This window comes from Syngnathus acus, chromosome 11 (assembly GCF_901709675.1).
Source record: "Syngnathus acus chromosome 11, fSynAcu1.2, whole genome shotgun sequence".
Taxonomy (NCBI): domain Eukaryota; kingdom Metazoa; phylum Chordata; class Actinopteri; order Syngnathiformes; family Syngnathidae; genus Syngnathus; species Syngnathus acus.
In genome coordinates, this window is record NC_051096.1 from 1482709 (window position 1) to 1507229 (window position 24521).

At 49.7% G+C, this 24521-nt stretch overlaps 2 protein-coding genes across 3 annotated transcripts in view; one reads left to right on the forward strand and one right to left on the reverse strand.

The window, feature by feature from the left end:
* The first annotated feature begins 296 nt into the window (after positions 1-296).
* Positions 297-7176, forward strand: elp2 (elongator acetyltransferase complex subunit 2). 2 transcript variants are annotated; one of them, XM_037263824.1, is made up of 21 exons: positions 297-445; positions 542-620; positions 1183-1440; positions 1722-1799; positions 1867-1931; positions 2006-2075; positions 2664-2828; positions 2914-2991; positions 3146-3246; positions 3824-3952; positions 4032-4367; positions 4446-4515; positions 4578-4673; positions 4745-4802; positions 5324-5396; positions 5506-5689; positions 5830-5951; positions 6029-6171; positions 6271-6384; positions 6514-6662; positions 6743-7176. In XM_037263824.1, exons 1-21 carry the CDS (start codon positions 314-316, stop codon positions 6841-6843), a joined length of 2601 nt encoding a protein of 866 aa, XP_037119719.1. In that variant the 5' UTR covers positions 297-313; the 3' UTR covers positions 6844-7176. The 2 variants fall into 2 exon arrangements, with proteins under 2 accessions (XP_037119719.1, XP_037119720.1); XM_037263825.1 differs by having other exon boundaries at positions 4602-4673.
* gabbr2 (gamma-aminobutyric acid (GABA) B receptor, 2) overlaps positions 7006-24521 on the reverse strand; it is a 51196-nt gene continuing 33680 nt past the window's right edge. The window contains exons 10-19 of the mRNA XM_037263806.1: positions 23987-24137; positions 23778-23910; positions 23195-23302; positions 22084-22206; positions 11738-11848; positions 11437-11661; positions 11175-11357; positions 10964-11093; positions 10537-10654; positions 7006-9907 (exon numbers count right to left, since the gene is read on the reverse strand). Of these exons, the coding sequence (XP_037119701.1) occupies positions 9742-9907; positions 10537-10654; positions 10964-11093; positions 11175-11357; positions 11437-11661; positions 11738-11848; positions 22084-22206; positions 23195-23302; positions 23778-23910; positions 23987-24137 (1448 nt within the window). The 3' untranslated portion in view covers positions 7006-9741. The remainder of the gene's footprint in view (positions 9908-10536; positions 10655-10963; positions 11094-11174; positions 11358-11436; positions 11662-11737; positions 11849-22083; positions 22207-23194; positions 23303-23777; positions 23911-23986; positions 24138-24521) is intronic.

Here is a 24521-nt window from a genome sequence, read left to right on the forward strand (position 1 = left end):
TCATCATTATTATTTATTAAGTAATAATAGTCTTTCATCTAGTTTTGGTTGTGTCATATTTTTGACTATTATATTAATTTCCTTTCTCTTAGTCTATTGTTTTCATTATCAGTGTTATTTATTGTAATTTATTTGATAGTGTGTCATTTGTGTGCGTATGTTAGTTTTTATTATTGCATTGTTTTTATTCGTTTATATGTTGGAATTTGTTATATTTTCAATTAATCACAAGGCAGAACAAGTATCTCAGTTTGTGTTGCACTACGGCCGCCCTCAACTATGACGCCATCGTTTTTCGAAATCCCGCAGCAAAATGGCGACGCTCAGGCTCGAAACATGCCATGTCGCCTGTTCGGCTAACAGGACGCCCAACGTCGTGTCTTGGGGCCGCGGGGGGGCGCTCGCTTTTGGGACATGTCACTCCGTAGCACTGTACGACCCGCAGGTAGGGACATGAGGCATTTTGGTCACATTTGGCCGTGAATTTTCCACTCTTAACAATCTCTGAGCTAAAAAGAACATTTTGGGCTTTCGATCACAGGAAAGACGAGTTTTGTCAATGCTGAATGGCCACACAGCAAGAGTCAACGCCGTCCAGTGGGTCTATAAAGAAGACGGTGGTGAGTTTATTCCAAGAAATACACATGCAAGTTCTCGCGCCTAAGACCCGAGCCATGGTGTGATACCGCTTTCTTCCTCCTAGAGGGCGGTGTTGCATTGTTATTGTTGGCGACCATACGAGGTATTAGATAGCCATTAAAAGAGATGTCATTATTTATAATGGTTGTAAATATGCATTTTGAGTTGTGCTTCCCTCAACAACATTAGAGAGTAATCAACAACAAGAACTTTGATTAAATAAATTTGTTTAAATTTTAACCGTTTTAACCGTTAAAACAATACTGTGATTGCAAATATGTGCACACTGTATTATAAGTGGGGATATGGCTTTCAGGAGCCAGTCACATTCCAACTCAGCGCATATCTGCCACCATTTAAAGTGTCAGACTGACCCCAAATTAAGTTCGGATGCTCTAGTTCTAGTAGGCTATTCCTGACATTTTTTTACTTTAGAGCAGAAGACCAAAGGGTTTGCACAAACGCACCATTCAATTAACTTTAATCCAAAGGATATAATTGTGCTCTATGAAAGTTTATTCTGTTGGGTTTTTCACACCACAGGTGCCGAGACCCACCTGGTCTCAGGAGGCTCGGACAGCCGCATCCTGCTTTGGGCTGCTCAGAATGGCGAGGGGAACCTCTGCCGCCAAGGAGCACAATTCCCTTCTTGTGTGCAGTTTGTCCAGTCGGTGGAGTGCAAAGGCCACACGGGTGCCGTTTGCGCCGTGGACGCCCTCTACGTTGGCACCAGTATCCTGGTGGCTTCTGCAGCGGCGGACTCCAGCGTTAGGCTGTGGCGCTGCGGTGACACCAAAGAGGGTATGAGCCGAAGAATGTCAACACGTTGAAATAATATTTGCCACCTTCTCATTTTCACGAAGTTATTCATTTGATATATTTTAGGGACGTCATATCATTTAGAAAATGTATTTTCAATTGACTTGAATTGTCATTATGTAAGATGTTAAAATGTGCTTGATGATCCATAAACAACTGTGATAAACATGCTAAAAAAAGAAAATCATAAATTGGGAAGGAGGCAAACATGTACTTTTTGCCGGGAACACCATATACGTACAACAAATGTTTGTTTTCTGCAGCCGAGTGTCTCCACTCGCTAACATTGGGCAACGGGTTCGTGATGGACGTCTCCCTGGCTCTGCTGCCAGGCACTCGAGGTACGCCGCCGCGTTCTAGTTGTGCTCATTATTTTCCAGACTTGTCATACGCTGTCTCTCATCGCAGTTCCCGTTCTGGCCTGCGGGGGCGACGACTCTCGGGTCCACCTGTACGTGCAGTCCCGAGAGGAGGTGAGTTTATGCTTGCTTGTCATTTGGAATCTGAACAAGAAAATTATGTTTGATGTCTGAACGTTGCTCTGCAGAAGCTGCAGAGAGTCCTGACGCTGCAGGGACACGAGGACTGGGTGCGTGGCGTTGCCTGGACAGCCATAGGTGAGCTTCCATGCGATTGACTGGGTCGCTGCCGAAATAGACAATAAACAAGGTGAATCGTTAACTTATCACATTGGCAGATGAAGCTTCAACCCACAGTTTTGCCGCCTAAATGGGCAGTCCAGCATGGCTTTTGGCAGCGGCCCAAAACAAACCCTCATTAAGTTTAACCGCGCCACGTCAGCCACCCATTGACAAACAATAAAGACCTCCTCCTCCGCCCTGCCGCCTTTACGAAGGCGGCCAAGCGTCACTTTTTGCCCCCGTCGCCGTTCATCACCGCGCCCAACGAGGCCAGAGTTGACATCGCTCACGCGGCGAGACGGTAGAGCGTGTTCGTTTTGTCTCCCGCCTGCCGCCGGATATTTATTACTTGGCTCGTCTGTCACCGGCTCCACGTACCCGGCAAGGTGGACTAATACTATTAGCACTTGTGGTACGCCACAAAATGTTCTTTGTTAATTGTTTATGAAAAAAACATCCACCCAATATATTTGTTAATCATGAACTTCAATCAGCCCGTCCAACTTGCACCCCACCGACTCGACTGGTGCACTCAAATGTGCGTGTGCGTGTATGTTTGCGCAGGCAGCGAGCTGCTGCTGGCCAGCTGCTCGCAGGACTGTCTCATCCGAGTGTGGCGGCTGCGCGCCAAGCCCGGGAGCGGCGCCCGGGCTGAGGGCGACCGGGATGACGCTGTCATCAGAATGAAAGAGGACGTTTTTGGAGTGGAGTGGCAAGAGGAGGACCGAGGCGAGCCGCGCTCCAAGCTCATCAACTAGCCGCTGCTTATCTTGCCAAACTGGGTTTTCTACTGTGCGCCTTTTGGCGTCTTTAGTCTTTGCAGTGGCTCTGGAAACGGTGTTGGCGGGACACGAGAACTGGGTGTACGGCGTACACTGGCAGCCTCATGGGGGTAAGGACATTTGGAGGAACTAAGTGGACCATTTGGTCAGCTCTTGGGCTCCTGGAATGGAAACGAGCGGTCTTGGTAGTTGTCTTGGTGTCAGGCATCCCGGGAACGTTCTAGTCCGTTGTGGGGTGAATGTCGTTTCTGTCGCCCCCTGCAGGCGGCGAGAAGCAAGAGCCGCTCAGTTTGCTCTCAGCCTCCATGGACAAGACCATGATCATCTGGAAGCCAGATCAGGAATCTGGAGTCTGGACAGAGCAGGTGAGTTGTAGCGCCGGTCTCGTTCGGCCACAGAGACGATTGAATGACGCCCGCTCATCTCTCGACCAATCGCGTTTGCGCCGCTTCAATTTCAAAAGAGCGATTAGCACCCGAAGCGACGCACAAAGACACCGGCCGTGCAAGAAAATCATTATGTGGCTGTTTGAAGTTCACTCGGGTGTGAACCATCTGTAGAAACGAGAGGCAGCCGCTTTGAAGCGACTGGTGCTCTGTCTGCACAGGAAGCTTAACATGGCACAGGCGCGCACTCGAGCGCGCATCAAAGGTGCGCTGGCGAATTAGCATTTTGTCTCTTTTGCCAGCGCCAGCTCATAAAAGGCTTCGACTCTTCTTGGGTGCGTCGGTCGTTAAGCAAGCTATGAAACGGATGATATGCAAATCTCGGTTTTCAGAAAAACACCGCTACACCATTCCCAGGAAATCACAATATCCTAACAGCGTTGGGCTATGTTTAGGGCTACTCTGTTTACTGTGAGGTAGAAGGTGGAATTAAAAATGTTGATCCATGTCATGACTTCTCCAAATGCAGTCTTTTTTTGTTTGTTTCTGGGCGCAGGTGCGTGTCGGGGAGGTGGGCGGTAACACGCTGGGCTTCTACGGCGGCCAGATGAGTCCGGACGGTTGCATGATCCTGGCGCACGCCTTCCACGGTGCTCTCCACTTATGGAGCAAGGACGCTGACTCGGTTGGAACTCCACTCGCGCTCTCCGTGTGGCTTGACGCTGCTTTAGGATTCTTCATCAATCGTGCGTTTCCTCCGCCAGGGCGAGTGGAGGCCCGACGTGGTGCTGTCGGGCCACTTTGATGCCGTCCAGGACTTGATCTGGGATCCCGAAGGCCAGTTTGTGTTGAGCGTGAGCTCAGACCAGACCGCCCGCCTCTTCACGCCGTGGAGTGGCCGGCCGCGGCCCAGCTGGCACGAAATTGCGCGTCCGCAAATCCACGGCTACGACGTGCAATGCCTGGCCGTGCTGGGCCGCTTCCGCTTCGTGTCGGGCGCCGACGAGAAGGTTCTACGCGTCTTCCAGGCGCCGCGCAATTTCATGGACAACTTGGCCAACATTTCAGGGACGTCCAGGGAAGAGCTGCTGGCGTCCGACGTGAGGATCTCGCCGTAGTTGTTCGAAAAGCTTTCGTGTGGAAAAGCTTTCGTGACCCATCTGCGTCCCCCTTGGCAGGACTGCGCCCGGCTGCCCGAAGGCGCCAGCACGCCCGCCTTGGGATTGTCCAATAAGGCTGTCTTTCAAGGTCAGATTTCAGGGCCGGCGTGTCATTTGTGCCATTTCCAACATCTTGGGTATGATTGACAGCTGATCGTGTTCCATCAATCAAAGACGGCGAGGAGAAGTTCAGCGGCGCCTCTGACCGATATCAAGAGTCTAACTTCCACCCTATCAACATGAGCGGTACGCTACTTGCCTCCTTGGTGTCACCACCTTTACGACCACAACCACGATGTACGCTTGCTTGTTTGCAGAACCTCCACCGGAAGATCATCTGCTGCAGAACACACTTTGGCCCGAGGTGCAAAAACTGTGAGTATCCATCAGCCCTCTTTGCATTCGCAGTCCAAGCCTCCTGATTGGTCCCTACGACTGACAGCCCAATATTTGCATTCTTTTTCTTTCGCAAATGTCACGTCCATTTCGTCTTGCGCATTTATTTAGCACGGCCCCCAATTGGACCCACAAGCTAAAAAAAACAAAAACAAACGTAACATTCTCTTGGGCGACATGAAAATGACTGATGACTTTTCCCCTTTGTAAAGGTTTCCAATGCAGCAAGATGGAATTGTTTGTTTTGCTTTGGGCCCCAAGGCTTAATTGCATGTGAAAATGATGCTCTTGCCTTCTTTTCATCAGCCCACTTTCCTACGCACGCACACACACGCACACACACACAGCGTCCAGCCTATGCATTGCCTGCCTCCTGTTGTTAATTCCATTTACAAGTCATTTTGCCATAAAGATGACACATGCTGCCCGTTTGTTGCCCCGGTTTGACTAGAGTGCATCGTTTAGCCTTAATGGCGCCCTGACAAATTGTCCTTTTCCAGGTACGGCCACGGCTTTGAGATGTTCTGCCTGGCTTCTGACAGAGGCGGGACGGTGGTGGCGTCGGCGTGCAAGGTAACATCGCCACAACCAACAGAAGGGGCAAGGAGAGCCACCATCGCAAGCTGCTCTTGAGCCACAAGGAAGGAATGGAAGCCGCAATTTTCTTTTTCCTGGACGGCAGGCGTCCAAGGCGGAGCACGCGTCGGTGTTGTTGTGGAGCGCCAGCACGTGGCGCCAGCTCCAGGCGCTGCCATGCCACGCCCTCACTGTCACTCAGATGGCCTTCTCGCCCGACGCCGCCATGCTGCTACTCGTCTCCAGAGACCGTACCTGGTCTCTGTGGCGCCGACAACAGGCTCATCCAGGTATTGTGCCACTACAACTATTCCTTACAAGCAGAACTTAGACATGTTGGTCCGGGTGAACCAGGCCTTCTCTTAAATGAGCCACTACTACAAATAATATTAGGATTTGCTGCTTCTGTTGTTGTCGTGTGCCCGTGCAGAGCCTCAGTATGAATTATACGCACGCACTACGAAGGATACGTCGGTGCACAGCCGCATCCTCTGGTCATGTGACTGGAGTCCTGACGGTGCATACTTCGTGACGTCCAGCCGGGACAAGAAGGTGACCTCCCGCCCGTGACATGGACGGCACCACGTGCAGCACGGCGCGACAACGTGCTACGTTTGCGTGTCTTCCAGGTGCTGGTGTGGGGACCTTGTCCAAAGGACCGGCGTGACGACTCGGTCGCTCCCGCTGAGGTGAAGCCGTGCTCCTCCATCTTGGATGTGGGCGATTCTGCTACAGCCGTCACCTTCTGCCCGCAGCTCTGCTCGGACAACAGGTTTTGTTTTTTTAATACTACCACCACCGCTAAACCTAATAACATGCATCATATTCAAAAGACATTTTTAGCAAGACACTTATTCATCTTCCTCTTCAGTTACCTGCTGGCCGTGGGACTGGAGTGCGGCCGGATAATTGTGTTCGGGTGGAGGCCCGATGGAGATCACGCCGGAGGCCAAGACTGGATCAGATACGGCGAAACGGACCCTTCGTATCCTTCCGCTAGACATTTATCACTTTCCGTCTCCTGTTGTAGCAGCGTTACAGGAGTGTCTTCTAGTTGCGAGTACCCCTGCACACTTTGCAGTCTTGTTTACCTTCACCGTGCGCCGTCCAACAGACAAAGTCACACGCTAGCCGTCAAACGCTTGCGCTGGAGCCCCCGGGCAGGCCGGGCGGGGGTCCCGGAGGAGAGCACCAGCGCCTGGCTGCAGCTGGCCAGCGCCAGCGCCGACCATGCCGTTAAGATCTTTGACGTCAATGCCGAGGCTCTTTAGCGCCACCTGTCCACCACCCATGTACACAAATGATTATCACCTTTTGTTTGCTGACCTATAAAAAATTTTTTACGTGCTCACCGATTCCATGCAGTCAGTCAACAGAACTAAAGAAAAGTGAGGCAGAATTTGCCACCTTGCACATTAAAAATCAAGGCCACTCTCAAAGGTGAACTGCCAGCGTCTCAGGGAGATTCGTTCCCGCGTAATGTCGTTACCGGAATCGTCCATCCGACCCGAGCGGCATATTAATGCTCGGATGCCCTTGAAGGCTTCTCTAGGAAATACGTGCAGTGAGAAAAAAATGGTCAAGACTCATTTTGTCACTTTCAGTCTCACTTTATTCAACAATGATGTGAAACGTAAAAGCCTGTCCAGAACATTCAGACGAGAAAGAAGGTCGCTTTTGAAACCCCGCTCACAATTAGCGCCTCCATATTCAGGTCCGGAATAACAACTAATGGCTCTCTGAGAAAATAAAGAAAAGTAAATAACAAATAAGAACATTCAGGTGTTTCCAACATGTGATACTTTTTCTTTTATACAACGCTTCCATATCTATAACTCATCTGTACATAACAGTTACAGATACTGTAAATTAAGGTTTGCCCAAAAAGAATTCAAAAGATTAAAAGGAGATGACTTCCAAAGTATCCTGGTGGCATATTTTGTGAAAGAAATGTAGAAATGGTACTTTTACATATACATTTCAATATATCTATGTATTTTATATATATATACTGATATATAAATATCTATATACTGCAGTTCACTCTGTGTGGTAACAGAAAACAAGTTATTGCCCTTCTTGAACGTGTTGCATTCAAACGCAAGTTTTGGTTACTGTTTGCTGCATGTTGGTTCATGAATAATCATAATCATCATCATAAATGTATCGTTATGGAGTAAAGCACAATCATTGACAAAACAGCAATTTTTAATCCAGAATGTAGCGTGCGTTCGGCTTTTGCGGACACACTTTGATTTTTGTAAAAAGGCCGCTTTGAGAAGGAAAAAACTCAAATGTATTTTGAATTGTTTTGAGGGAGACGAGATTAACAATTCCTTTCCTTTTTTAAATGAGATTCACCCTGCCTACTGCTCGTGAGGATAAGCGTTTCTGAAGATGAAATTTACCCACACCAGCTTTTTTTTAGGCTTGAATGTAACATTTTCTCAGTAAAATTAAGATCATTATGAAAGTTTTGGGGAGAAAAATTTTAGATGAAGTGAAGGAAATTTCTGAAAGCTTTTATTTGAAATCTTGCAGTATAACCCCCCCTCATTTTTCATCTCGTAAAAATCCTTTTTTTAATTTAAAACCCAACAACTTTATTGCCATATGACTACTGTATGTTTTTCCTTGTCAGTGCGGCTCTGTTAACACTCCTTTGTTATTTTGAAACAGAAAGGCTACAACTGATGGACCAAATTGTGTTCATGTTTGAATAATAAAAAAAACAACAGCAGCAAAACATGTCATTTGGCAAATAAAAAAGCGGTGCGAAGGATCGTTGAATTCTGTCTGCTCACCTGTTCATACGACTCCAAAATGAGTTTTTTTTTATTATTTTTATTTTATTTTACGGGAACGTCACAAGGACGAGCAGCTGATAACACCTGTGTGAAGTCTACATTTGATTTCATGCCGTCTTGAGGGAAAAACACCTCAACAATTAATTGGAAAAAAACAACCAAAAACAAACAAACATCCCATCCATGGACACCTGTGCTCAAGGTATCTGCAAATTGTACACAATCACGGAGAATGTCACAGAATAGAAAATGTCCACTTGGACTTTATTCAGCGTCTCTGAATTTTTCTTGTTTGGACTCAACTGGGCGAGGAGCGCCAGTCCTGCGCAAGATTCCGAAAAGGGGGCGGAGCCACACTGAAACTTTGAAAGTTCGCCTACTGCTCCTTTTACGTTCCCAAGTCAGAACTTGAGTCCAGTTTCTGCTCGCTGGGGGAAGGGAAGGAGTGCACTCCTGCTGTCCCGAGTGTGTGTGTGTGTGTGTGTGTGTGTTTGTGTGCGTGTGTGCGTGCGTGCACCATGATGACGGTGAGTGTAGAAGACCACAGGCACAGCGCTTGGACGGACGCTTTTTACAAAAACAAAAACCAACAACCTAAAAACCAAGACACCGATGGTGAAAAACAACAAATTTGCTCCAAATAAGCAAATGTCTCCATAGCAACGGGGGCCAGAGGAGTGTGCTTTGACGCTCGGACCCTCTTGGCGACGATGCCTTGGCGGGCAAAAAGCGGGATTGGGATGGATATGCTCGCAGATGACAAGGGTCAAAATTTCCACGACCCACAAAGGGGTCGTGCTTTTTATTGCTGAAGATGGACGGACGGCTTCAACAATTTTGGTAGAATAATTTTGCTTGCTACAGCACTTTTTAGACGTGGGCTAGTGTTAGTGTCTTGCATTCCTGGAACTTTTGACAGTGACATGACTTTGTCATGCAATGACAAATGTATCATCTCATACAGGTACAGATTTGTAGAATTGCAACAATTGTGATACGACAATTCGGGAGCTTCATCATTCGTTGCGAGTAAAAATTGTCGTATCTAAATCTAAATTGGCGAAATCTGCGTTTTCGTGTGGCAAAATGGAGACGTTCTCGTATTTTGGCTTTATATTATGAAAAAAAAAAAATCTGACTAAGAGTTTTGAGAACCAGTGCCTTGAGCACAAAAAATAAAAATAAAGCTACCAATTAGCATCTGATCGTTTCCTGAACGGCGAGCAGAGTCGCTGTTACCCGCGGTGTGGCCGTAACGACGATATTTACAACATCACAAATGATAAAGACCTGCGGCGTAAGGAGGCGGGGCAAGCGAGGGACGGCTCGCTCTCAAGGTCGCGCTCGCCGTGGCGGGTGTTTAGCGGCTCGGCCACCGAGTTCCCAGAGGAGGCCCAAAACAGTGCTTGGCTCTCCTCCGCGTGGATGCTAGCAGTCAGTCTGCCGTAGAAAAGACACCGACACACAAAAAGACAGTTGTGTGCGCGTGTGCGCGTGCGTGCGTGTGTACGGGGAGGGCGTTGTCTGTGCGCAGCTCACAGGCCCGACACCATGACCCGGTAGGAGGGCGGCATGTGTCTGTGGCGCGGGCTGGATCCGGGGCTGTCGGTGGGGCTGGTGCAGCTGGCGTCCACGCCTCCTATGGATGGCAGATAGGCGTGGTGCAAGATAGGCAGCTGCAGGGACAGCCGGCGCTGGATGCTAAGCATGCAAAAAGCACAAAATGCCATTACAAGATGACTCGCAGCGGGCGGGAAACGTGCTACCACAAAAGCTTGCTAATTTTGTTCCCTTGTTAAATGACTTTTTTTTTTTAATCTCATCGAATTCTGTATTTGACGATGAATGCTATCAAAGAGCGTCACGCTCCTTGTGGTTTCCCCTGAGACAATTGTGGAAAACGCGGTCGGTCTCCCTCTTTGCCGACATTTGAGCTCACTCCTTATTTTCTTTCCCCGGCGCGCAATCAAACATTCAGCGGGCTGGGGAATCGCTGCCAGTGTTCTGCTCTATTTCCAGAGCCACCTTACATAAGCCTCTTTCCGACATCCTACCTGTCAAAGTCGGCATTTTGGCGCCAAATGCGCGCGCGTGTGGGCGGCGCTTCCTCAATGATGCATGACGACCATGCCACGCGCTCATCAATTATGAGTGAGAAGACGTCGACGCGACGAGTCCGGTGCAAGCGCGAGGCGGCGTGGGCGAGCACCGTCGGTGACGTGGGTGAGCACCGTTGGTGACGTGAGCTCCTTGCGCGATTGCCACAGCAGCCGCCGAGCGACCGAAAGACGGCCGGCGAATGTTATGAGGGTGTATGGGGGGGGACTTACTGTTCGGGAGAGTTGATGTCTTCCAGGGGACCTCTGGTTATTCTGGAAGGATCCATGGAACCCCACTGGCCTTGAGGCTTCTGCTCCAGGTGGTTCTTCAGCAGGCTCCGCTCGATGTCTGCACGCAAACACAAAATGCAGCCGGCTGTCAAGAACGGCATCGATTGGGGGTTTCTCTTTGTTGTTTTGTCCTCCTCAGTTTTCGGCCCAGATTTCTGCGCACGGACTGATCTGGCTCATTGATCACAGTGTTCAGAGCTCCCGCTGGACATCAGAGCACCACCATTTGAAAGTCCCTAAAAAGTCTAAGCTTGTAGTGGCGCTTTAAAAGCATGGCTCGATGTCAACTTCGTTAAGAATGCAGGAACGCAGTGCTCTACTCGAAAGGAGAGAAGTCGCACTCGAGGACGAGTGGCCAATTTGGTACCTTTGCCGTCAGTGAAGTTGCGTATGCTGAGGATGTTGTTGGCGTCCGGGTAGTGGTTCTGTTTGATGTAAGGCGTCTTCTCAGGGGTGTCCTGCAGCTGCATGGTCACCTCCTCCAGCTCCTTGTCCAACTTAAAGACAAAACAAGACACCAAATGTTTGGCCGCCAGCTAACAACGTCCCGGGTCAAATTTGACGGCTCTCTGCGCCACCTCGGTGATCCTCATGCGGAGGCGGTGGTTGTCGGTCTGCAGGCCGTCCAGTCTGGTGGTATTGGCTTGATTGACGCTGGTGACCGAGGTGGAGGTCTTGGAGTCCTCTTTCTTCTGGTTCTGCGTGAACTTGAGCCTGCGGTTCTGTGTGGCGGCGTCCGGGTTGGTCCTCATGCTAATCAACTACAAGTGGACATGATGTCGTTAGCTTGCCAGCGTCGATGTTGGCTAGCTAGTTTCAGTACTTTGGGCGACCATTCACCTTGGGTACAAAGACCAAGCAGAGGGTGATGGTACTGCAGAAGATGATGACCAGCGCCACAATGCAGAACTGGACGTTGGGCTGGTCCCTGGTGAGGAAAGAGACGGCGGCTCCGATGATGCACATGATGCCGACGTTGTAGACGCTCATGCCGATGTATTTGCTGTCGTTGAGGGCGGGGATGCTGACGTTCCTGGTCTCCCAAGCCAGGAAGCAGCCGAACAACTGCGGGGGCAACAAGAGGAAGGCCGTGAGCGAGGTGTCGAGGCGGCGGCGGCGTGACGGAGCCATGTTTCCGCACCATCAGCAGGCCCTTGTAGGCATAGACGATGCCCAGCCAGATGGTCATGTGGGTGCTCTCGCAGTGCTCCAAGAAGGGACGGATAGCGATGTCTCTGTCGTGAGGGTCCGCCTGTTCCCAAACACAACGCAGGAAATGTGCTTAGATACAGATGGTGGCTGCTACCGAGTTTTGAAACACTGTGGCAGCGTCTTTGACCAATGAGAGACAAATTTCATGTTGCTAAGTAAAACTAGCATTAAGGGCTGAATCTGTAGAGCGTGCCACCAAGCCCAAGATGACCCAAAACGGGGGACCTCCTGTCTTTTTAGTGATGGCATTGTCTCATGAGGCGTTTGGGAGTCCTCCTTTTATATTCTGGATTCTCCCAAGTGGATTTCAACTAATCCATGACACAAATGACACTAATGGGCGAGACTAATCTGGAATAATCATGAGATTTACACCTCTTTATGTGCTCTTGACACATTGCGTCTAATCTCATACGCACATCCATGCGTGAGTTAAGGCACGCTTTTTGTCTTAAAAAAACAAGTTTAAAAAAGGATCTTGTGTGCGAGAATATTTCTGGAGTGGGACAGCCAGCAGTGACGTAGAGGGAGAGCAAAGCGGACCAGGACACGAGATGACTTGTAGGTAGCCAAAAGGAGCCAGCCGTGAAGGCAGAAATGCTGAGAGGGAAAGTTGCTTCATTATTTAAAAGCAAAGAAATGTCTTTAGAAATGTTTTGTTTCTGTCCCCAGTCCATAAAAAAGCAAGCTTGGATTCGTTTGAAGCAGAAAAGGAAGGCATTAAGTCCCTTGGGCACACTCCAAAATCTGGGGACGAGCTGATGCCGTAAGCGGCAGTTCGTGTTTAGACACAATTTTGAGCGGAGTTCCTCAGGGCAGGTCCACACTTCCTTCACTTAAACCTTTGTCCCTGATTATTAGCTCACCCATAGCCTTGTATTTCAACCTGTGATATAAGCTATTAACTACGTTTTCAGCCCATTATTCTGAACACCACATCCATTATACACGTTCATGTTTTGCTGGTTTTCATCCCGACAGCGGAATTGTTTGTTTGTGCAAAGCCGCGTCGCTGACAAGGACAAAAAATAAAAATAATGAGCGTAAATGAGTTATAACGCTCATTAGGCTCACGTGGCTATCGCAGCGCGGCAGGTGGGAGATGTCTGGGGAGTTGCCAGGCAACCGGGGGGAGGACGGGAGGCGGCGGGCGGAAGGCAAAAGGCGCCCGTCCACTGTCATTTTTCACGGCATTAGCCCGGTGACAGGAAGGCCGCGAGAAGAGTTTAGATGAGCCCGGCGGGGAGTGACGGGAGAAATGGAGGGTGGGATGGAGATGGATGACAGGATAAGACATCAAGGCGGGCGGGAGAAATGGAAGCAAGGAGACAGGAAGGAATGCGGAGCCTGAGTGGAAATGAGGAGCCACAACCGACCTCCCCCAAGGCTTGCTTATGTGGTTAGAACAAACACAATTCATTTTTATACATGCATGTTTGGATTTCATTTCAAAAAATTGATCTGTATTCAAGCATGTCCGCCTCACAGTTAGGAGGGTGCGGGTTCGATTCCACCTCCGGCCCTCCCTGTGTGGAGTTTGCATGTTCTCCCCGGGCCTGCGTGGGTTTTCTCCGGGCACTCCGGTTTCCTCCCACATCCCAAAAACATGCTTGGTAGGCTGATTGAGCACTCCAAATTGTCCCTAGGTGTGAGTGCGAATGGTTGTTTGTCTCTGTGTGCCCTGTGATTGGCTGGCAACCGGTTCAGGGTGTCCCCCGCCTACTGCCCGATGGCGCTGGGATAGGCTTCAGCGCACCCGCGACCCCCGTGGGGACTAAGCGGTACAGAAAATGGATGGATGGATGATCTGTATTCAATCAACTGTTTTGTGGCGACCATACATAAATTAGTTTAAAGTCACTTCATTACAGTTTCAACGAGAGAGTAAAACCCTCCCACTCGAAGAGTGTGTATTGTATTCCCGCGTCACGTGCGAGCCCAGCGGCCACTGCACGGGAATTCAACGAGGATCAAGTGTGACTATATGACAAGGTCCAGAGGAGAAAGTGAAGGAGTCCCTGCCTGGCGCTGCCGGTGTGGCTGTGCCCCCTTAGGCCTGAGCTGACCTACATGCACGCCTACACACGCACACACAGCAGCGACTTGCCTTCATGCTCACATGAGGACCAGCTTTTGACACGTCCTGGTGAGCAGTGAGTGCCCGTAACAACTTTGATGGCAGAAATAATCTGAACAATTGCAACGCCTTCACCCACAGGGATTGTTTCCTGAAATCCAAAGACAGCCCGTTAAAAAAAAAATAAAAAAATTGATGAATATAGTATGCCTGGTGGCGGTAAATGGTTAGATTTCAGTTAGTGAATATAAGCATCCACGGCGGTAAAGTTTTTGTTTGCTGACGGCTGCATGTCTTGGCAGGCTTCTGAGGACAACGGTTTGGGGAGTTCAACACCCCGTCCGCTCCCACCTCAGGGGAGTTGAGGAGAGGCGTTGCGTGCGCTGGATAACACAGCCAATTAAGCAGCTGCCATGCGGCGGCGGCGCCGGCCGAAGGCAACCGGTTACGGCCTCGCAGGACTCAATTAGCACTCTGTTTTGTCGGCACTGCCGCAGACGAGAGGATTCCCTCCACCGGAGGATCGACAAATCTTGAGAGCGTCAAACATGATGGACACTAGAGTTTAGCAACTCAAGCGCTGATTGTGTCAATAATGAGAAGAATTAATTCACTTGCATCTGTGCCAGCCAGGGGCCCTTCAATTACCAACCGTAACGCTAACCCTGAAGCTGGAACTAAAAACCCAATCCCGAACCCTAAACGTTGGTGTGAAGGAAAAATGACAAAGGAGATGAGGAGCAAATGAGAGCGAGGCCGTGTCACATTGACTGAGACTGTTGCGAGGAAACACCTCCTCTAATCTCCTTCCACCTTACGCGAGATGTTCGCTAATTACGTTCAGCACGTCCACAAACGTGACGGAATTAAAAAGCCACGAGAAGCAGAGGCTCAGGCTGAGGTGGCGGCACGGGCGGAGCGCGCCTCAACTAACGCGAACCCCCTAAGCCCACCTCATAATCACAGAACCAACGACAGCGAAACCGAGAACAGATCCTATGCATCTAATCAACCTCCTTTTTTTTTTTTTTCAAGACGTTGCCGACAAAAAAGGTCCTCCGCCCGTGCTGGGATTTAATACCCGCCATCTTCGTCAGCATGCCGCAACTCATTAGCAGTATTGCCACTTCAGTGGCATTTAACGCCTCGCCACAAATACGACTCAGCCTGCCCGCCGACAAAGCAAACAAACGGCAGCAACTTCGCGGCCTCGGGCAGTTAACGCGCGAGGCGCAGATGGAAAGTTAACAAACGGCGGCCGTAAAAGAAAAAAAAAGTCGGAAGCTAGGCTCGACTGACAAAGCCCGAGTGGGCTGCCTTGCATTTGCATATTCAAATGAGAGCGCCGTTCAGGGTTAGCCGCTTACGCTAATGACGCGTTTAGCGCCTACTAAATCAGTTAAGGCACTTCCATTCCGGAGCCCAGGGAGCTACGCTACTGTAGCTTTCTCCAGTTGCTTATTTTAGCGGCTATGCTTAAGCCACACGTTTTTATGCTCTTTGCTTTTCTTCCATCAAAGCATTTTTCCCATTTTCACAAGCGTACAACGTGACATTCTGGCAATAAATGTTTTGAATTTTGTTTAACTTGTATTTTTCCGTGACTATGTGTTCAACAACTATCGGCTGTAAAGCGCACACGTAGGCACAAAGAGTGCGACGGCCGTGACAAAGGTGGTGCTCGGAGGCCGCGAGTTACGCGATAGGAGCATCGCTGGCCACCCGAGGGAGCTGACACAACGAGTGCGGCAGCGGTGGCTGAATATGACAGCCTTGCCAACACCTCAAGAGTGAGTCACACGCGCTCCCCGGGCCATCTCAGCACCTATCTAATGCGCACAAGTGGCAAAGGCGACACCTTATGCCACCGAGGCTACGAGGCGCTGGAAAGCCCCGACGCGTGGCCGAATGCGGCCCCATGAAACTTACAGGACGTGGCGCCAAAGGGAACGGTGTTTAATTTCAAGACACATACGCGGGCGTACGCAGGCGCTCAGGCAATCAGCATTGGCTCTGGCTTTGGCCCGCCGTCACTGGTGACTGATGCCACCACCCAGAGAGCATCCTGGCACGGTCACGGGAGAAGATATTAGAAGACATTAAAGGAGATGAATTGCTTGGGTGTCATTTGTCTTCTGGTTTGGCAGCGTACACATTTGCCGATGCTAGCATATACAAATCTATATATGTACGTCTATCTGCAGGTTCTATGTCTCTGTCCATCCATCTGTTAGTCCATCTATCTGTCCGTCCGTCCATCTTAGCACATCTCTTCTTTCTTTCCCTTTATAGACGTAATGAAGAACCAATCCATCTCTTTCTCTCTCGCTCTCTCTCTCTCCAAATCGATCCCTCCCAACCAATCAGTCTCATGTGAAGCTCATTGTGAGGATGCGGCAGCACATTTAATCTGAACGTGAATCGATAGCCGGGGTATGGTGAACCCCACTGTACGTACCCCAAATGATCTTGTGCACGAATGAAAATCAAATACTGTTACATTGAACGCACGCATGGAAGTAACAGCCATTATTGTCCCGCTGATGTCTAACCAGAATGGCTTCGTTGCACTCGGCTTGACCCGCACTCGCTTTCAATTCTGCTTTCAACAACTGCGCGCCGCATTTGTATCGCCACACACACTTGTGTGGAGAACAGAAGCGGCCATTTAGTTTTCAGAGCCACACAAAACGCTTTGCGGAAGGCGCTTGACAGATGGCCGTCGGCGATGTCGTTGCCGTGGTTGCGAGAGGGGGGTAGATTGACACGCGGTGGACTTGGCGCTCGGCTGTAACGCACAGACATCATTGAACGCACGCAACCTGCTGGTCTTGCAACACATCACCCGTTGACTTTTTCAAAATTCATCGACCAAAAAGACAAGACGATGAAAAGTGAGTTTTTTGGGGTTTTTTTGCAAATGGAGTCCGGTTGATAGCCCACAATGAGGCTCTTTGATGTCCCTCCTAAAAGGCAAGGTCACGGAGCAGAGATCCAACGGGGCGGTCTTCTGAACTTATAATGCTGATACGTCGCATTATGACATGATAAAGCTTGGCTCGCATAAGTCTTTAGAGGGGGTGGAGAACTGAAGTTGTAGTCAGCGATATATTGCGTCCTGAAGGAGATGGCAATACAGTGACTGAACTTGCCCTACTAAGCCACCCTCCACCTAAGTGATTTTGCTTCGACTGCTGCTTGAAGTCACCCATGAAGTTCCCGGGGCTCTCACGGCGGTCCTTTTTGACTTTGAGGAGCCGAGCCGGGAAATGACAGGAAGCCAATTCACACTTTGGAGGAGGAGGAGGAGGAGGAAGAGGGTTTAAACAGAGGTGACATTGACACAAAGAGCCAGCCAGCCAGCCAGCCGCTCAGACGGGAGGTGACAACCTTCACAACGTCACCGCGCCCAGGCTATAAATACAAGTCGTTTCCACAAAGTGAACGTTGGACTTGATGGCCTCAATTCAAATGAGTGTCAGTGTCACGCATCCGAACAATTCACGCAAGCAGGTGGAAGGCAAACAAGAAAAGAGTTGGAGCAAGCAGTGTCAGCTCAGCGGTCCCATCAACTAACTGCATTTGGAGTTTGTAATGCCAGTTAAAAATAATGTTGAGACGATATCATAACACCGTCAAAGTCTGACCTTTCACTCCACTTCGACTGCATCCAATGTAGCAGCGAGCCAAATAATTCATGTGAGCAGGTAACGGAAACGAGGCCTACAGCGTCGGAGAGAGCCGGGTCTCCACGGTGTCGGCTCGGGTTTAATTAGCCGACCTTTCAGTCGGCGCTGTCAGCGGCGAGCGCTAATCAACGTCGCCTTCCGTGGCGTGACGTTAAGTGACCATGACACGTTCACAGAGCTTGCGCTTCAGCCGTCGCTTCTATCCGTTGATGGCCTTCTGCTACTCTCGTTTACGTTCTTCTTGTTCCACCAGCCGGTTGCTGCAAGTGGACCTCGCTTAACTTTCCGGGCTCCGTTTTACTTCAACTGGCCTTTCTGCAAGTGGGCCGAGACCCTTACTTGAACTTCAAAGCAGTGATTTGAATATCACACGGCTGCTTTTAACAGTGAGCTGAACTCAACGGGACCTTTGTCATTGACATTTGGTGTCCTTGCCTCACGTTCATCCACTTCAGTCCCTCATGAGTTCTGCGTCACACCTCCCCATCTTTCAGTCTTACGCCATCGCCCGCAGCGTGCCCGAGGCTCAAGGTCTGGTGTAAAAGAACTCCACAGAGCAGCCATGTCTTTGCAATTGGCGGGCTCACATCGCCGAGGCGGCGGCCAAGTGCTCTTATCATCTCCATCGTTGGGCGACCTTGGTGGTCTTCTCACAGAAAGGGCAACATATGGCAAACACATTCCAATCCAGAAGCGCTTAGCTCCTCAGGTGAGGTGCCCCACCGCGGCATTTTCTCCCTCCATCCATGCGTCCAGCCGTCGTCTTACTTTCCATCTTGGTCCCCCGGGCAGCCTGCAGAGCCGCGAGCCCTCCATCAGGAAGCAGACACATCCATCAGCATCAGAGGATCCCATTATGGCTCAGCAGCTGATTCATTCGCCTTTGTGTCAATTGGCAGTGAATCACACTTGCGTTCGTTCATAGAGACGAGACGTGCCACCAGTTGAACGTCCCTTTACTGGTAGTGCACTAAACACAACCGAAGTGCAAACTGGACCTGTCAACTTACTGTAACTTCAAGTTCTAAAATCTGCTGCAACTAGGCCTGAAACCTCGTTTCTGTCAAGAACAGACAAAATCGCAACGAGCATTTTGCCGCAGCTGAATATCAAATTGAAGCGAGCGCGTCAAACAATCAGCACATTTGGCTTTCATTGCACACTGCTGTGCCTTTACAGGACACGGCTGGCGCGTTCGAGCCTCGACCGCGTAACCGCGGGGATTCCTCGTAGTGCTTTTCATTTGGAAGACTTCTAATTGGTCAATCAGCTGTTGCCGAGCAACAGCAGTCTGGGGGAGCAGCAGGAGAGGAGAAATGAGGGGAAAAAAATGAGGAAAATAAAAGAGGCGAGGGGAAGGTGACGGGTGGATAAAAGACGCAGCGAGATAGCAAAGAACACAAATACAGAAAAGGAATTGGCCCCCCCTTTTCATTTTGAACGGGCTGAGCCGTGCGGAACCAAGAGGTCCAATTTAGTCCGCCAGAGTGTCAACAAAGAAGCGAGGCACCTCTGGAGGAGGCCTCAGAGAGCCTCCCGCAAGATTTTTTTTCAGCAGTAGGAATGGAAAGTGTAACTATGACTATTGCAATATGAAAAAACAATTTCTTCCGTAGCGTATTTGTAGCTAAGTATTTAAAAGATAATCTGCGTCATCGGGCGCACATGCTCGGTATCGATCGATGTCTGCCATTGCCATATTGCTACGGAGGACTGCTGTCTCCGATTGCATTCCTGAAAAGAACCGCAAAACCAAGGCACACTCTCGCTCCCTCTTCTTCTCTCTCTGCCATCCCAGATAAAAATCCACAAGAGGAGCTGGCCCCGCTTGACATAGCGCCGGTTCGCGTGCGCTCGGAAGAATATCTGGCTCGGCAAAACCTGCTTTTGGCGTAATCTTCTTAAGAGTTGACGTGAAGCAAAGCAAAGTGGCTGCTTTAACCCGGCAGCTTGTGAGTTGAATCGAGGACAGCCACCATCTTAATTGCACTTGTGTTTTTTGAGCTTACGACAAATTGGAACAGTGCCGACCTTCCTCCCATGACGCAATGGGGCGCTCACTAACACTTGCGCCATTCTTACTGGCTGTCAAGACTCGGCTTGAGCGGAAGGAAATATGTTGCGAGGTCTCGGCGCGCCGCCCGGGTTCCTGCCTCCCCCCTCTTGCCTCCCCCGGAGGTGGTCGATGAGAAAAGGCCTAGGTGGGTGGCGGTTATCCCTTAATGACCCAGTTCGCTTTGAGAAGGCAGGCATTGATCAGAGCAGTTGCTTTGTGTTCTCGCTGACAAAGCCAGCCCATCGCGCAACGCTTAATGCCGCGCGTGAAGACCGAATCCCGCTCGCTACTTTCTCCTTACTTATCTTCAGGCTCACCGTGGAGTGCAATTGAACTCATTCGCCCGACCTGAAGACGAGCTAAAGAGGAAGTGAGTGAGTGGCACTCATGTATTTTTCAAGACAAAGTGTTCAATCTTTTATTTCTCTTTCAACGACATTTTTGGGAAAGGGAAGAGCCAGCTGGCTTTTGAGGCGGCATGAACGAGACAATTGCGCAATAGTCAAAAGTCAGTAAAAGTAGAAATTAAATTGCAATCAACAAAACGACTTGGCACTGTTGCTGTACCTGGCCGGCAATGATGTCAGCGTTTGCAGCGCTGATAATAAGCAACGGGATACCTTCAAAGCGCCAGGCGGGAGCTGAAAGCGGGCAGCGTGAGTCAGTGAACGCTTCATCAGCGCCGCCGTCATCATCACCCTTGCCGACTGCACGCGTGTTGCCACGCAAAAAATCCGCAGAAAAAGCCCTAAACTTGCTATTTTGGTCTGCCGGGATCAACGGAGTTACGGGTGTCGGGAACTGTGGTCGTTGCCGTAGCGACGGAGTGGGGTAGGAAACAGAAGGAAGGGTGGAGATGCTTGGCTGCGGGATCCGACGAAATGCTAATCATCTTCTTCCTGACAGTTTGTCCTTCATTATGCAAGAGAAGCCACGGGAGGGGGCGGCGACGCACCGGCGGGCGGGTGCAAAAAAAAATCATAAAATCAAATCTACATCGATGCAAAAGCCACACACAAGGTCACATGCTTGACTCCATTGCTACGCATGCGTCTCATTCGGCATTCCCAAGTTGCCCCCCCAAAGAAAAGAAAAAAATTGCTTTTTGACAGTGAATGGGCGGCTTGTTATTGTTAAACAGGTTTTGTGACGTCACGTCAAGTTCAGCGGTTCCCCCGTAAGCTCAGAGGAGGCTCTGTCAGCGCGGTCGCAGTTCCATCTTCTTGTTAACGCTCAAACGGCCAACAAAAGGGGCTGGCCTACTTTTGCAAATGGTTGCTCATTAAGTGGAGCCAGCTGTTTTAAGAGTAAGCACGTTCGTCCCACCGTGGCAACATAAATTCCACCACATGAACAACACAGGCTTATTCCCAAAAATGTCCAATGGCTGGAGAAGTTATCTATCTGATTTTTGCAACACTTTCTGCCAACAGAAGCAAAAGAGTCAAAATGCATTTGTGTTCTTCCTCACTAAGTTACTTATTAGCATGATTGCAGCGATATGTCATGGCAGCGCGTCCCCATCGTCCGCCATTCTGGGAGTTGGGTACGGTAACGGCGCATACGTACGGCGTGCCTCTCTGGCACAGATCTCATTGGAAAGACTAAAATAAACCTCCTTGTGGACTTTATTCATCACTGCGTTAAGTGAAGGCGCTGGTCCAAATGAGCTGTCAGATAGAGAGTCCTGCTATCCCCTGGCAGGATGTTGGCAACAATCAACAAACAGAAAAGAAGATGAAAAGCAGGAATCACGTTTTCCCTGTCGAGACCTTCCAATAACCCCCTGATACATAGCTCGTTAATCATCTCAAGGCTCCGACCATTCAGACTTGAGGTACAGTAAAACCGCGAGATGTGGCAAAACATCACGAGCGATTCTTACGAAATTCTCATCTTACCCGAAAAATACTCGACTACTGACTGAAGCTACTTTATTAAGAAACTGATTGGACGAAATGTCCTGCTGATGCTAAATGCCCAAAAAGAGCCTTGCCTAATATGGTTGGTAATTTTTTTTTTGACAAAAATGCGATAGCAAAGCACTGCTGACTCATGAGATGCCAAAGCTTCATTCACATTTTAGCCAGTGGGCGGTTGAGCGGGAAACACCATCGAGTCCCGAGTTCATTTTCATTGCACGCATCTCCGGCTAGAAAAACAAGGCCAAGCGGGGCGATGCCAGCAGGCCTTGCCAACGCCTCGCATCCAAGTTGGCAAATGTCGGGCGGTGCTGGGGGTTGTGGCGTGGAAAGTTGTGGCGGCTCGCATCCGAACCCAAAACTAATCAACAGAAAAAAGACAGATGGTACCATAGCCCGAGGCTCGCAATTTGTTTTCCTCTGCTCCAAATGCAGGCATTCTGTTTTTTTTTTCAGTTTGATTCTGGGACTCTACCAAATTGCGATGGAAGCAACGAACAGAGGTGGGCCGACACGGGAGCGTGCACTGACCTCCAGGCTGTATTCTTCCACGGTCCTCTTGAGCGGGTCCACAATCTGCCAGCAAATCAGGATGCACAAGTCGATCAGCAGCATCCCACCAACGATGATCAGCAATTTCTGGTCTTTTATGATCTGCACGAGGGGGGTGGGAACAAAACGTTTTATGAGCGTGGCACTCAACAATCCCGATTATTGTCCGAGCGGCGACCCGCGGGTTTCTCACAAGCGTCTCTGATTAGCTGCAATTAAGCAGCGATGAGGATGCGTCATGCGCCGTGTGCAGCGCGAGACACTAACGGCCAGGTGTGGAGCAATGACATCAGAGGGCGACGCTCAGCTTTTGTAGCCTGAACTTTTGCCGGGATGAAAGCGGCGGCCTGTCGGTGATCTTTATTTGGAATGCCGTTTGACGGTACGGAAACGTCGTTCAAAGCAAAGGTCAGGTGGCATTTCTTCCTGAAGCAGACTGTACTGCTTGGTGGGAATTGAGCCAGTCAGATGCTGTGAATATTTCAGAACATCTTTTGCCGTTGCCTGGGCCTAATTAAAAGATACAAAGGCTGACAAATCAGCTTTGATTTTTCTCATCCCGAGAAGATCTCGGTTACAGTTCCTGATGCTGCGAGGCATCTCGCCATGTCGGAATTCCCGCTCTCCTCGTCTTCGAGCCAAGCCGACTTCCTTTTCCATATGTGCCACTTTGTCTGCCTCTCTGGTTTGTCTTTTCTCCATCTCGCTTCTTGGCCTTCTTTGCCCCAAATCCTTCCAACTCTTTGATCCGTCCCTCAACCTGGCAGGCCACCCACACTTGCTCCAGAAAGCCGGCAAGTGGGAGCGAGAGACAGGGCAGGAGGAAGGGATGGCGGGAGGGAGCGGTTCTATTTATAAAAAAAAAAAAGGCCACGAACCGCCACTACTGTCTGCATCTCTTTTACATAACTGGGCCAATCGATGTGATTGAATGTGATGGCTCAAAAACGTTCATGTGCTTCATTGAAGTTATTTCAAGACTTCAAGAGTGGCTACAAACTGATGAGTCGTGCGAACATTTTAGTCTTTGTGGCGTGGGACCCAATGAGAGCCCAAACGGTGTCTGCTAAAATACGTTGACATCACGTACCTTTTTCTTCATCTTAACATTCTTGAAGATGGCGTGCACCCTCCACGTCTTAGCAAACATGGCGCCAAACGCCGTAGTGTAGCCGACGATGAGGATCCATGTTCGGACCTATCGGGCGATACATGGATCGTGAGCACTTTTTCTTGCGTGACACACACCCGCTGTGGTGTCAGTGTGTGCGTCGGGGGCTAACATTTTCTAACTTGGCGCTCGTGACGTCTGTGACGAGTATGAACGTTTCCTTGAAGATGCCAAAATAGCGCTCTAAAAATGAACCACAAATATATGAAGAAAAAAAAAAACAAGCTGTCAGGTTGCTTTCTCATCTCTTATCTGGTAAGCACTGCGGCTGTCACGCTGAAGCGAGTAATTCGTCCTAATGAGAAGAAACAAAAGGTAGACCTCTCGCTCTGCTTTGGCGCCAGAGGACGCCGCTGATGTGGGTTTTAAAGTTTGAAAATAACCCGATAAAGCTTGATATAGCCACGCTGTGCAAACTTCTACCTGCAGCATCCTACGCGGCCTGCGCCATTTTGCTGCTGCGGCAAAACACAATGTTATCTGCATAACGGCAGAAACTGACCGTGCAGAGCGTCTGAAACTCGTTGTCGGATACAAAGCCGCCATCCAGTCCGAAGAGGAAGATGGAGGCGTAGGAGAGCATGCCGCCCAAGATGATCAGATTGTTCATGTAGGGACTGGACATCTTGATCAGTCTGCAAGACAAGACGCACTCTTCAAGGTTTCGTTTTGCACTTCTCTCATTGTTTCTTTTTTTAGACCGGCCCTCACCTGTGGTTTCTGTTCTTGATGTTAAAAAAGAGGAAGGCTCCGGCCATGAGCATGCCCAGAATGGTGATGGTGGACAGGATGCTGTAAAGCGGAACGTTGATGTGCCGTCGCTGCGAATGCACAAAGGTCTGATCTTTGGGCGGCTCCACGCCTGACGGGAAGAAGGAGGACGGCTTCAGATGACTTTGGCAGCAAGTTGCGGTCCTCCCAACCGCCAACTTAGTGACAAGGCTATTCCACGGCCATTTCCTGTTTCCTTTGCAAGCGCGGCGGTCGCTCGAGCTATTACGGGAGCCTTCGCTTTTTTATCTCCCGCTCTATTCTTTTCTGGCTGGGGGCAGATCGATGGCAGCGCAATCGTCTTACACATCTCTGCTTTCCACGCTACTGTCCAGAACTTTCTGAATGTAGAGGCGTGGGCGGAAGGGAAAAAATAACAGTCAGGTACGATGACAAGCAAAAATTGGAGCGGTAAATAATTTTGTTTCCGTGGGAAAAAAACGTACCTGTAACGTGCTTAAAAAAATAGATTTAT